This window comes from Pleurodeles waltl, chromosome 6 (assembly GCF_031143425.1).
Source record: "Pleurodeles waltl isolate 20211129_DDA chromosome 6, aPleWal1.hap1.20221129, whole genome shotgun sequence".
NCBI classification, from domain to species: Eukaryota; Metazoa; Chordata; class Amphibia; order Caudata; family Salamandridae; genus Pleurodeles; species Pleurodeles waltl.
This window is the reverse complement of record NC_090445.1, coordinates 1211035243-1211049621: the sequence shown is the minus strand read 5'-3', so window position 1 is coordinate 1211049621 and position 14379 is coordinate 1211035243. Positions and strand designations below refer to the sequence as shown.

At 44.7% G+C, this 14379-nt stretch overlaps 1 protein-coding gene across 3 annotated transcripts in view; it reads right to left on the bottom strand.

Annotated features, from left to right (window-relative positions):
- The window catches only part of LOC138300760 (polycystin-2-like protein 1), a 2286574-nt gene that overhangs the window by 1539258 nt on the left and 732937 nt on the right, over window positions 1-14379 (bottom strand). For all 3 annotated transcript variants that reach the window (XM_069240515.1, XM_069240516.1, XM_069240517.1), the window contains one exon: window positions 5692-5916. In XM_069240515.1, the coding sequence (XP_069096616.1) occupies window positions 5692-5916 (225 nt within the window). The remainder of the gene's footprint in view (window positions 1-5691; window positions 5917-14379) is intronic.

Genomic DNA, 14379 nt, shown 5'->3' with positions numbered 1-14379 from the left:
GTAATTTTGTGTTCCTCATTTAACTTGAAATTAAAGAAAATTATATGATTACGGAGGATTGCATGATTATGAATAATCTGGCACAAAAGTTCAACTGCAGGAGCACAGGGACAATAAGACTTAGTGCTGGTGTTTGTGTTCTATTGCATTTAGCCCTATTTTCTTAGCACAAAATAAATCCTCTGGTCCATTTTGGAGATGCAGGTGCTAAATGCTGGGTTACAGTCCACGTGAAATCTTGCGTAATTGCATGTAACTTTGCTATCATTCTGCATAATTACACTACACCAAACTAAACAATTTACGCCATCCCTAATAATTTCCCACTGAACAAGGGGGTCAAACGGTGATGGACTTGACAAAATTCACAGTGCACTATCACCATGTATAGTCACTCTAAATGCGACGGTGGGCAACTAAGGCAGCAGTGAGTACATCCAGGAAAGGTTGATGGAATAGCCTGTGGCCTCGTGCTGTGTGACGGAGGATTCTACTCCAGAATGTATGTTGGTTTCACTCTGGAAAGTACTGATTTGTACTGGGGTTCTTCTGGATGCAATTAATGACATGGCCTGGTGATGGGATGTTTACGGGCTATACCTGGCATTAAAGGCCCACCCCAGTCGGTGAGGACCTATACGAAAGGAGCAGGCCTTTTATGCCAGGTGTAGCACGCTACTGTGGGCTATAAGGCTATTCGAGCATTGACACAGGAAAAGTTACACCCTTAATATGTTTGGGAAATGCACCAGAGGACTCTCTTAAAGGTACACATTAAAAGTCAGTGACAGCATTCACACTATGTCTACCAACACATACATTTTTTATAATTAGAAGAGTTGGCCGTAATGATCCTCTTCACAAGTTCAAAGCGCACCAGTTTCACATTCCAGAATGTGAGTGAGGCCTGGCTTGAACAGCAGTCAGCAAACCTTCTTAAAACTCAGTTTAATTTTTAACACATCACTGTAAGTGATACCCGGCATGAATAGCATGCTGAAAGGTCTTTTATATTTTACTTTCATTTTAAAGTACATGTCTTTTGAACAAAGAGCTGTCAACATTCCCAGAGAATATAGTCTGCCAGTTGTATACGTTTTAAGTTTCTGCAAAGGCCTTAACATAGTACTTAAATGGAACTTTATATAAAACAATATAATCTATATTCATTTTTAATATGGCTTTTCTGTCATTGATTACTTTATGTATCCGTCAGGGATCATTAAGAAAGCTGTGGAACACATTTTAAGGTGATTCTTTTCTTATGGTTACTGTTTGAATGAATGAATGTCTTGATTGTATAAAAATATATTAAAATATTAATCACAATAATAAAATATCCTAAAATCACAAGTATGTCTATGTATAGTAACTGTTTGAAATATGTACTGATAACAGTGGTGTAGGTGATTTACCTAAGTTTGGTACTTGCCAGAATTTAAAAGTACTGGTCATGTCATTAAGAAAAAGCCAGTTGGCAACCCTACATCAAGATGAAATACTTCAGCTGGGGAAAGAAAGAGGAGCCACATAGGAGGCACATAGAGTTAAAACTGTCGACAAATAAGTGCGCAGCAAAGCATTTTTTTTTACATTACCAATGCAAACATTGCAGACTTTTCTATAAAAATATGTTTTGTAGTCATGAAAGTTTACACCCCTCTCCACTTGTTTTAAAGTCACGAGGAAATGTGGTATGGTGCATATGTTCCACCCCCAATAACCCTAACCACAGACCCAATCCCCTCAACTATTTTGTAGCCCTTTGATAAAAATAGTTTTTTTTTTTTTTTTAAGGCAAACCCTTGCAAATCATGAGGTCTGCAACACACAGTTCAGGAGGCATTTACCAGTAATTACAGTTATCTGTAGCTTCATTATCTTCAATTGAGATCCCAACATTTCAGTGCTCAAATATTAGCTGTATAGCCCGCTGCAAGGTTTATACTGGTTGTTAAAGGCCCTAAACCTGAGTTATAGGCTCAAGCCTCAGGCAAGGGCCTACAATGAAGGTGTGGGCCTTTAATTACAGGTATAGCCTGAGGCAGAAAGGCTATAAGGCTATTAGAACATTCCACATACTAAGGGTAGACTGTCTTTATTTTTCACCCTTTTCAATTTAGAACAAATACAGGAATGTTAGAGCAGAAGGCTTATACTAGCCATTATATGCCCGGAGCCACTCCATTGTCTTCAATGGATCGCTCAACATTCAAATTTTCTAATATGGATTTATAGTCTGCCTTAGTGGCCTATACCAGCCATTAAAGTCCCGCTCCAGCATTAAAGGATGAGCCAAAAGGACCTTTAATGCTTGAGCAGGCCTTTAATGGCCGATATAGCACAGCTATGGCGGGCTAAAAAAAATCCCATGAGGGCCAAATGTTCTACTTAGAAAAACAAAGGCCTCTTGGAGCCTAAGGTGGTTGAAGCCCCTCTTGGCTCCGAAGCATTCGTTCGCAGCTCTTGCTGTAAATGTTCTACAGTTAACAGCCGCTTGTGAGGCCATTGCTGTTGAACCTTCACAACACGATCTTTGAAAGGGGGAAGAAGTCAGCCCCTAGTTCTCACTGGTCTGGCTAAACTGCATTTTGCAGTTCAGTTAAGCCAGGAAGACCCAGAAGCTGAACAGCATTCACCCCTCCCTCTTTCTGAATCCCTAATGACACTGAGCTACATGAGGAATGAATGGTGAAGGCTGTATGTGTCCTGCACAGCCTCTGCCTTTCTCAAACCTCTTCCTAATTAATATATTATTAAGACTCAGGAGAAATTCAAAGGCAGAGGATGTGTATTAAGACATTTAAATGTTGAGAGCAGGGGGCTTATAACAGTTCATATAGGTAGCGGCGGCTCCTCCGCTGGCACAGGAGCATCACCCCCTGCCAGCAGCAGCAAACATTTAACAACAAAATGATGATAAACTATGTTTATTATCGGTTTGTTGTTAAAGGGGCGGGGCCATGGGGGATGACGGGGACGAGGGCTCAGTGCACATGTGTGTTTGGCCGGCCGTCTCGCTCTGACCAAACACACATGCACACTGTGCTCTCTCCAATCAGGCACTGTGTTGTCAGGCTGGAGAGAGCAGGCACAGGCTCCCAGTCTGCCTGGGAGTGCCCTGGCTGAGTTCTCTGCCCAATCCTAACGGTGCTCCGAACAGCGTCAGGATTGGCCGCAGGGCAGGTTTTTAGTTTGTGCCTGCTGAGGGGACAGAGGAACAGTGTGGTGCAGCAGGTAAGTTTTATTTTTTACTATTTTTATTTTTTTATATTATTAATATACCCCCTGCCCCGTGCCGCCTTGCCCCTTTTAACCCCTGTGAACCGCCACTGCATATAGGCTATTTCTGCTCAATTGTTTTCAGTGGTTCTTGCAACATTCCAATTTTCTAATAACGCTTAAGCTCTTCAGGCACCTTTAACATCCAATGACTGTTCAGTGTAAATGAGGCCCTTATTCTTGATTTGGCTCTGGCAGATACAGGCAGACAAAGGCCAAAAAGGGTTTAAGGTTGGAGTGTCTTAGGTAGCAAGTGATGTGTGACAAAATTGGTTTGAATGTTTTAGACTTTGGGAATTCGAAAGTTAATGCACATGACTCCTGCTTTAAAAAGTAACACGTTAAGAAATCTGCATACTGGTCTTTCTGGATGGTATCCTCTACCAAGGAAAATCCGGCCTAACAAACCACGGGATAGAGGAGTGAAAAACCAAGAAACAAACCTTCAAGAGAAAACTATGATTTATATGAGAGACCAACAATTAAAATTGCTAAATACATCCATTGCAATGAGATCGATTTTTAGGAACATACATGGTGTTAAGTACTGCTTTAATGCAACAATAAATATACTGTTTACACTGGATTGATGGAATCCGTAAAGAAAAACACATAACGAACGTCTGCAGTATGGTGTTCACTGTACTCACATATGTGCATTACTTACATCACTTTTATGTTGCAGTAGACGCCCAACGTGTGCCCAGACATTGGTCTAGCAATCACTGTGCCACACAAACCAAGGAACCCTTCTGTAATAAGAACTAAGTAGGCGGAAACTGGTCTGAGATTGCTTGTGTCCTCTCTGGAAGGAGCATGGACTGGCCTGGAATGAACCTGTTAAAGCAGGACTAAGGATGATGTACAAATGGCTAGCTTAAAACAGATAAACTATCCTGAATATTGTCACTTTAATCCTAGGCACTGTACCCTGTTAAATTTGTAGCACAATGGTACATTGATAATCTTTTTTTAATCAAAGCACATACTCCAAACTTAATTCAGATGGAACTGGCGTCTTAATATTTAATTGTTTGTCATACGGGGCAACCATTTAAATGAGTAGCAGTCAAATTAATTAGAGTAAATGGACCATCTTTCCTGCAGTGCAGTACCAGCCTCCCATTTGCCCACCCAGTGGAGAACTATCTGCCCAGTGTAGAAATCCTAGGCACATTACTGAGAAGGTTTTGGCAGAAGCATTGTTGTCAAAACTGCAATGCGGCCATTCTGCCATGTTTGAGTTGCCAGTCAGCGTTTGTTATATGTCCGAAACAAACTCCCAAAAAAGGCTTTTCCTTGGTCCGCAAGACAGTAGCAGGCAGGAAAAATATTTGCCAGAAGGTTCATCTTCAGTAGGGTGGACCTTCCAACCCATTGACCTAGCAGTCCTGAGGTGAACGGGCCGCCGAGTCCTGGTTTATCTGACAGCTGAGGCATTGCCACATCCTAATGAATGCCTCACCTCTAAAAGAAATGAGGGAGATGGGATTTGGTGGAGCCAAGCCCCTCTAATTTACAACAGGGCTCCCATTCGACCTAACTCAGAATAAGGCCCCTGTATCTTTATTTATGAATACGCGATTTTGTGTTCTGAGCACCCAACCTAACCCACTTATGACAATGTGAAATATACTGCCTTTGTATTAGATACTTTTGCACATGGCCAACGTATCCATTTGGTGTGAAGCATGTTGCGCTTAGCTCCCCATTCTCTATGCCATCCATGAAATGGCTTTTGCCAAGCATTAGCCACAATCCTGCTGACTGCAGAATTAATCCACAATCGTGCTGTACTGCCTTCTGCTTTATCTCCTTTGGTCACCTACATCTATCTGACAAAGTACTATGACCCTCCAGACTCTCCAATGGGGCATCTTCCAGGAAAATGGTCTAACTTTAGATGTTTCCAGTGTTAAGCCAGACAACACATTTGACAAACCAGTGAGAGGAGTATCAAGACAATTAGATCGGCTAGCATGAATGCAGCACAACCACTTTATTGTCTTCTCAAAATCTGAGGAGATTTTGAATCTTATTTTACATTCATATAGTCTGAGATGTCTCTCATACTGACGATTCGGAAAAAAATGATTTGGGGTACAAAATTAATATTTCACTTGCGATACAGGACAACATATTTCACTCTTTTGGTTTGCCACTGTCCTACATACATTATAGAGCGGGATAAAGAGGGTTTGTTAGACACAGCTAGAACTCCGAACATATACTTACAATTATACCAAGGCCACGACTTCACAAATCAGCAAAATATGTTACCGTTCACATGTCTAGATGATTCATGGCCTAGTTTTCTTACATTGTTTCTTCTTTAAACAATCAGTCTTTTGTACATTTAGAGGAACAATGTATATATTAGGGGTGCACTCTTCATAATTTTCCACTTACCTTAAAACACAAAATAGATTGATGTTGGCATTATAAACAGAAAAATCAATGAAGACTGCTCGAGTTCCTCTGTCCAACCACAAATTATCTTTTAGTGTTTGCAATGCTTCTGCACTCTGGCGTTTAGTTATTTCGAGGTCTCTGTAATATCCTGCTCCACTATAGCTCGTTATTTTGCCCCAGTGTGATGATCCTCCAAGGTAATCTTCAGAAGAGTATCTCCAACTAAAGAAAGGGACATAAACACATATAAATCTACTAGAAATAGAGAGCTATACTTATTTTCCTCCACATAGGAAATCTTGGCTCACAACCTTATTCATGTTTACTTTTGCGAGACTAATTCCATTATTTATTTATTTCTGTAATTTCCTGTAGCGTTGATAGTGCGCTTTTCCTAGCACATGAAAAAACATAAATGCTTTGGCTAATAAGTTTCAGACAAAGGAAAAATAATGCAGCTCAGGTACACATTTTTAGAGGAACTGAATATTAAAAGCAAAAATCTCATCTATGCTGTAGCGAAGTTTCAGGAGAGAGTTTGGAGTGTGACACCCCCCAAATAAATGCATTCTTGACTTGGCAGTCAGGCCATGGGGCCTTGAGTTGGGTCTACTATCTCTGTGTTGTTTTTTCTCCTCCTGAGTCAAGAATGAAAGACAAAACGGAGACTTTTGATGGAAATGGGAAAGAGAAAGTGACAAAGATACTCATCTGGTTGCTGAACTTCAAAATGTGAACCCAGATAACCTGGATTCAATATGCTTCCCTGCAAATCCAAATCCTGCAATCCTAGGCTCATATTTTATTTTACAGAGCCTCCTTTTTCTTTATTATCGCATATGAGAGAACTTTTGAATACTTGTCAAGGATTTGCGCTGTAAAGACACCACTTATATTTCATTTAATAGACTGTAATGTTGCTCCTTTTACAATAAGAATCTAGGTCACGATTAGGTTTACACCACTTCTGACTTGCCTCAGCTCACCAACGGCACTGTGGCTGGCGGGTGGGAAAGAGCCATGAATGTTTCCAAAAACTATCGCTTTTCATAAATGTCTGTCAATGCAGTGATGATATAATCTGGTGTACTAAATGAAAGGCTTCGGCAGGTTAAGAAAATTCACTTTTTAATGTTTTTAATTTTTGAAGAGACTGTATTATATTTGTACGTTATGTTTGTTGTGCAATCTACATGCCCATGCAGAGATACTTACAGCCAAGCCAGACCCATGCCTCGGCGCTGGCTCGGATCACCCAATTAATGTGCCTGCATGCCCTCCTCTATTTGCAACTTTTGCTTAGTGTAGGAAAGTACCATCTTGCCTGGCATGTTACCCCCATTTTCACTGTATGTATGTTTGTTTTTGCCCTTGTGTCACTGGGATCCTGCTAGGCAGGACCCCAGTGCTCATAGTGTATGCCCTGTATGTGTTCCCTGTGTGGTGCCTAACTGTATCACTGAGGTTTTGCTAACCAGAACCTCAGTGTTTATACTCTCTCTGCTTTCAAAATTTGTCACTGCAGACTAGTGACTAAATTTACCAATTCTCATTGGCACACTGGTACACCCATGTAATTCCCTTGTATATGGAACTTAGGTACCCAGGGTATTGGGGTTCCAGGAGACACCCATGGGCTGCAGTATTTCTTTTGCCACCCATAGGGAGCTCAGACAATTCTTACACAGGCCTGCCACTGCAGCCTGAGTGAAAGAACGTCCACGTTATTTCACAGCCATTTTTCACTGCACATAAGTAACTTATAAGTCACCTATATGTCTAACACTCACGTGGTGAAGGTTGGGTGGCAAGTTACTTAGTGAGTGGGCACCCTGACACTAGCTAAGGTGCCCCCACATCGTTAAGGGCAATTTCCCCGAACTTTGTGAGTGTGGGGACACCATTACACGTGTGCACTACATATAGGTCACTACCTATGTGTAGCGTCACAATGGTAACTCCGAACATGGCCATGTAACATGTCTAAGATCATGGAATTGTCCCCCCAATACCATTCTGGTATTGGGGGGACAATTCCATGATCCCCCGGGTCCCTAGCACAGAACCCGGGTACTGCCAAACTGCCTTTCCGGGGTTTCTACAGCAGCTGCTGCCAACCCTTCAGACAGGATTCTGCCCTCATGGAGTCTGGGCGGCCCCGGCCCAGGAAGGCAGAACAAAGGATTTCCTCTGAGAGAGAGTGTTACACCCTCTCCCTTTGGAAATAGGTGTGAAGGGCTGGGGAGGAGTAGCCCATCTCTGCATAAGCCAGGCTACACCGATTCAGGGATCACTCAGCCCTGCTCTGGTGCGAAACTGGACAAAGGAAAGGGGAGTGACCACTCCCCTGACCAGTACCTCCCAGGGGAGGTGCCCAGAGCTCCTCCAGTGTGTCCCAGACCTCTGCCATCTTGGATTCAGAGGTGTTGGGGGCACACTTGACTGCTCGGAGTGGCCAGTGCCAGCAGGTGACGTCAGAGACCCCCTCTGCTAGGCTCTTACCTCTCTTGGTAGCCAATCCTCCTTTCTTGGTAGCCAAACTTCCTTTTCTGGCTATTTAGGGTCTCTCCTCAAGGGTATTCTTCAGATAACGAATCAAGAGCTCACCAGAGTTCCTCTGCACTTCCCTCTTTGACTTCTGTGAAGGATCGACCGCTGACTGCTCCAGGAGGCCTGCAAAACCGCAACAAAGTAGCAAGACGACTACCAGCAACATTGTAGCGCCTCATCCTGCCGGCTTTCTCGACTGTTTCCTGGTGGTGCATGCTCTGGGGGATGTCTGCCTTCCCCCTGCACTGGAAGCCAAGAAGAAATCTCCTGTGGCTCGACGGAATCTTCCCCCTGCTAACGCAGGCACCAAAATACTGCATCACCGGTCCTCTGGGTCCCCTCTCATCCTGACGAGCGTGGTCCCTGGAACACAGGAGCTAGATCCAAGTGACCCCCACAGTCCAGTGATCCTTCAGTCCAAGTTTGGTGGAGGCAAGTCCTTGCCTCCCCACGATAGACTGCAAACCTGTCCACTGCGTGATTTGCAGCTGCTCCGGCTTCTCTGCACTTCTCCAAAGATTCCTTCGTGCACAGCCTAGCCTGGGTCCCATGCACTCCGTCCTGTAGTGCTCAACCCTCTGAGTTGGACTCCGACATCGTGGGACCCTCCTTTTGTGACCCCCGGTTGCACCAATCTTCTAAGTGCCTGCTCCGGTACTTCTACGGGTGCTGCCTGCTCCTGCGGGGGCTCCCTGAGTTGCTGAGCACCCCCTCGGTCTCCTCCTTCAAGGGGCGACATCCTGGTCCTTCCTGGTCTCCAGCAGCACCCAAAAACCTCTACCGCAACCCTTGCAGCTATCAAGGCTTGTTTGTAGTATTTCTGTGTGCAAACACTTCTGCATCATCCAGCATGCCGTAGGACATCTTCCATCCAAAGGAGAAGTTCCTAGCCCTTTTTGTTGTTGCAGAATCTTTGGCTTCTTCCACGCAGAGGCAGCCCTTTTGCACCTTCATCCGGGGTTTCCTGGACTCCTGCCCCCCCTGGACACTATCCTGACTCTTGGACTTGGTCCCCTTGCCTTGCAGGTCCTCACGTCCAGGAATCCGTCTTCAGTGTTTTGCTGGTGCTTGTGGTTCTTGCAGAATCCCCTTATCATGACTACTGTGTCTTTCTTGGATAGTAGGCTAACTTTACTACTACTTTTCAGGGTCTTGGGGTGGGGTATCTTGGACACACTGGTTTCTTACAGTCCCAGCAACCCTCTACAAGCTCCCATAGGTCTGGGGTCCATTCGTGATTCGCATTCCACTTTTGGAGTATATGGTTTGTGTTGCACCTAGACCTATGTTCACCTATTGCATCCTATTGTGATTCTACATTGCACTACTTTTTCTACGGTTACTTACCTGTTTTGGGTTTGTGTACATATAACTTGTGTATATTACTTACCTTCTACCTGAGGGTACTCACTGAGATACTTTTGGCATATTATCATAAAAATAAAGTACCCTTATTTTGAGTATTGTGTTTTCTTATGATATTGTGCTATATGATATAAGTGGTATAGTAGGAGCTTTGCATGTCTCCTAGTTCAGCCTAAGCTGCTTTGCCATAGCTACCTCTATCAGCCTTAGCTGCTAGAAACACCTCTATTCTACTAATAAGGGATAACTGGACCCGGCACAGGGTGTAAGTACCACAAGGTACCCACTATAAGCCAGGCCAGCCCCTACACTTAGTACATGGGGCTGTCAGACAATTGATAAAATGATTTGTAAAATGCAATCACTAGAAACATGGACTCCTGGCCACAAACACCTATATGGCAGGTCCACCAACAACTCTGTGTGCAGTAAAAATACATTTAAAATACGTGACCCCAGGGCCCCAAAGCAGGCACTCCAGACCGTTGTGTTGTATGTAACCATTGTTATGAGTTCCCAGAAAGAATATTTAGGTCCTTGTGGAATGGGAATGAGCATAGCTTCAGTAGGGGTGTTTTGGATGTGACACCCTTCAAATACATCCTGTTTTTGTAATTGGGTTAGAGGACACTGAGCTGTGTCTGCTGCATTTCTGTCAGATTTTCTTGTCATTCCCATTTCATTAAGATGTTTTAACTAGCTCATTTATTGGATTGAGATCCTAAATGTATACAGTGACAGGTTTACCATAAAAGAGTTAAATTGGCACCCATAGAAGTACTCTTTAAATGGGTGCAAATTTACTACGTTTTGAAACTCACCAACCTTGGCAGTTGTAGGTTTGGAAAGCTGTGCCAGTCTCAAGTTTCCAGGCTGCTGTTAATCAAACACTTAAGAGATGATGAAATGAATGCCTGCAAATAGGGTAGCATTCCAGTCCACTATTTCTTCCCAAACACCCCTTTTTTGCAATGTGGCCTTCAAGTCAGTGGCCTACCTAATGCAAATCAGTACTGACAATGTACCTCTTGGAAATAGGCAATAATGAACCTTGGTCCTGGACACTGACTCTGTTTTTTTCATTTTAAAACCATGTGTTTTGTATTCTTTCACTGCCTTATCCCAACAGTTATTTTTCAGCACCTTCCAATTTCTCGTATTTCATTGCATTCTTTTGTTTCCTAAATATCAAGAACAATTATTACATATGTCCCACAAAACATACCAGAGGGCTTACAATGAACGCAAATGGTAGTGCATGTATAGCTATCTGTTTGCGTGTTTTTAAGACTTTCTCCGAGCTAGTTAGTGCTGCAGACAGAACAGCTTGGAAACAGTAGTGAGGAGAAAAACATACAGTGCGACAAGAACAATATATGAGAGGAGACAATGGGGGGAAGGCAGTGGTGCTGGAACAATTTTCAGTGTAGGGATGCATCAATCAATCAATTTTACATCATTGAAGTCGAAGGGATTGTGAAAAATCCAAGCATCATACAAAGAACAAGTGTAGCAAATGAGCCGCCCTGGGGTCCATTCGTGGTTCGCATTCCATTTTTGGAGAATATGGTTTGTGTTGCCCCTATACCTATGTGCTCCTATTGCAATCTATTGTAATTCTACACTGTTTGCATTACGTTTCTTGCTATTATTTAATTTTGGTTGGTGTATATATAACTTGTGTATATATATTACCTTCTTACGAATGCAAGAGCTCACCAGAGTTCCTCTGCATCTCCCTCTTCACCTTCTACCAAGGATCGACCGCTGACTACTCCAGGACGCCTGCAAAACCGCAACAAAGTAGCAAGACGACTACCAGCAACATTGTAGCGCTTAATCCTGCCGGCTTTCTCGACTGTTTCCTGGTGGTGCATACTCTGGGGGTAGCCTGCCTTCACCCTGCACCAGAAGCTCCAAAGAACTCTCCCATGGGTCGACGGAATCTTCCCCCTGCTAACACAGGCACCAAAAGACTGCAACACTTGTACTTTGGGTCCTCTCTCATCCTGACGAGCGTGGTCCCTGGAACTCAGCAACTCTGTCCAAGTGACTCCCACAGTCCAGTGACTCTTCAGTCCAAGTTTGTTGGAGGTAAGTCCTTGCCTCCCCACGCTAGACTGCAAAGCTGTGTACCACGTGATTTGCAGCTGCTCCGGCTCCTGTGCACTCTTCCAGGATTTCCTTCGTGCACAGCCAAGCCGGGGTCCCCAGCACTCCGACCTGCAGTGCACAACCTTCTGAGTTGTCCTCCGGCGACGTGGGACTCCCTGTTGTGACTTCGCGTGGACTCCGGTTCACCTTTCTTCTAAGTGCCTGTTGGGGTACTTCTACGGGTGCTGCCTGCTTCTGTGAGGGCTCTCTGAGTTGCTGACCGCCCCCTCTGTCTCCTCCTCCAAAAGGCGACATCCTGGTCCCTCCTGGGCCACAGCAGCACCCAAAAACCTCTACCGCCACCCTTGCAGCTAGCAAGGCTTGTTTGCGGTCTTTCTGCATGGGAACACCTCTGCAAGCTTCATCACGACGTGGGACATCCGTCTTCCAAAGGAGAAGTTCCTAGTCCTCTTCTTTCTTGCAGAACTCCAAGCTTCTTCCAACCGGTGGCAGCTTCCTTGCACCTTCAGCTGCCATTTCCTGAGCTCCTGCCCACTCTCGACACATCCGCGACTATTGGACTTGGTCCCCTGGTCTTACAGGTACTCAGGTCCGGAAATCCGTTGTCAGTGCACTGCTGGTGTTTATTCTTCCTGCAGAATCCCCCTATCACGACTTCTGTGCCCTCTGGGGGTAGTAGGTGCACTTTACTCCTACTTTTCAGGGTCTTGGGGTCGGGTATTTTTCTAACCCTCACTGTTTTCTTACAGTCCCAGCGACCCTCTACAAGCTCACATAGGTTTGGGGTCCATTTGTGGTTCGCATTCCATTTTTGGAGAATATGGTTTGTGTTGCCCCTATACCTATATGCTCCTATTGCAATCTATTGTAATTCTACACTGTTTGCATTACGTTTCTTGCTATTATTTAATTTTGGTTGGTGTATATATAACTTGTGTATATATATATATATTACCTTCTTACGGAGGGAACTCACTGAGATACTTTTGGCATATTTTCATAAAAATAAAGTACCTTTATTTTTAGTAACTCTGTGTATTGTGTTTTCTTCTGATATTGTGCATATGATACAAGTGGTATAGTAGGAGCTAGTTCAGCCTAAGGTGCTTTGCCATAGCTATCTTCTATCAGTCTAAGCTGCTAGAAACACCTCTTCTACACTAATAAGGGATAACTGGACCTGGCACAAGGTGTAAGTGCCTCTGGTACCCACAACAAGCCAGGCCAGCCTCCTACAGTGGGTGAAGACGGACGTGGCACCAACACAGCTTACTCCTTTTTTTGCATTGAAATGAGCACATTGTGTGCCAGCCAGACCCCCATCTCTGGGTGGTCCTCCCCAACCAGTGGTGGCAAAACTGTTGCATTACAAAGACAGAGATGTGTTGCTGCAGTGAGTGAGAGAGGTCGGACCTTTCAAGGTGGGCAACGGACAGTTGACGTTATTTACGGACTTCACCGCTGAGATTCAAACCCGGCAGGCCTCGTACATAAAGGTGAAGCAAGCACTCCAAGAGTAAGGCACTCAATATTCGCTCCTATTTTCCACCAGTCTAAGGGTGCTTTTAGAAGGCCTCACATGCTTCTATCAAACACCAGAATATGCCTTGGCCTAGCTGGAGACGTACAAGTTGGGAATGGTACTCCACAAATAGAGAAAGAGACCTGGCAAGGGCATAGAGGGCACCGCAGGTCACACAACCGACCCAGGCCTCAGCGGGGATCCAGGCCTACCCCAGCACAGAACGAGATGGACAGGAGGGCTGCCATGAGAGCGACGGCCATGCAGCAGAGCCCTAAACTGACGGACGAAACCAGCGTGGACAATGCTGACCAGTGTGCACCTTCCACCAAATTGGACTCGCACCACATGAATGAGACTCCGGTGGTGGCACTCCAAACGGCGGACAAACTAGTGTGACTCAGCCTCCACCATTATGGATTCCGTACTTGGCCCAAGAAGGAGACCCTTTCACAATCATTAGGCTGAGACAAGCTGCACCTCCCCCCCCAATTCTTGACACAACACTTAGCTGATGGCAAGATTGCTACAAGACTTGTTTCAACTGTTAAGTTCAACCTTTATGGTTTGGGCATCTGGCAGTTGCAGATTTGCCCTGGGGTGTGGGACTTGGGACCTGTTGTTGGTTTATCAGTTTGCACCTGTGTTCAAATGTCACTGAAATGACAAGGATCCGGGTAGGCAGAAGGAGACTGATGGCTGAGGACAGGGAGCCCCTGTTCAGAGGACGCTTGTCCCACAGTGACCACAATTCAACACCCTGGCTGACTACAAACTAGTGACATGGAATATCCGAGGAATGGGGACCATTGCTAGACGCCATAAGCTCTTGGCATGTCTTAAGAGGCGAGGTGTCCACATAGCCCTACTTCAAGAAACACACACTACCACAAGCGAGGCCAACCGTCTGCAACGCAGGTTGAAGGGACAATTATACACTACCACATAGTCTGTATTTGCACTGGGCAAATTGATATGGGTAAAGGCGGTAGTCCCTTTCAAAGCCATTGCTACGGATGTAGACGAAGGCGGCCAATACAGTATGTGCTAGTGTAGGACAGCCTTCATGGGAGGCATGTGACCCTGGGTTGTATTTACGTGCAAAACCAGGACCAGGTCCTTTTCTGCATGTC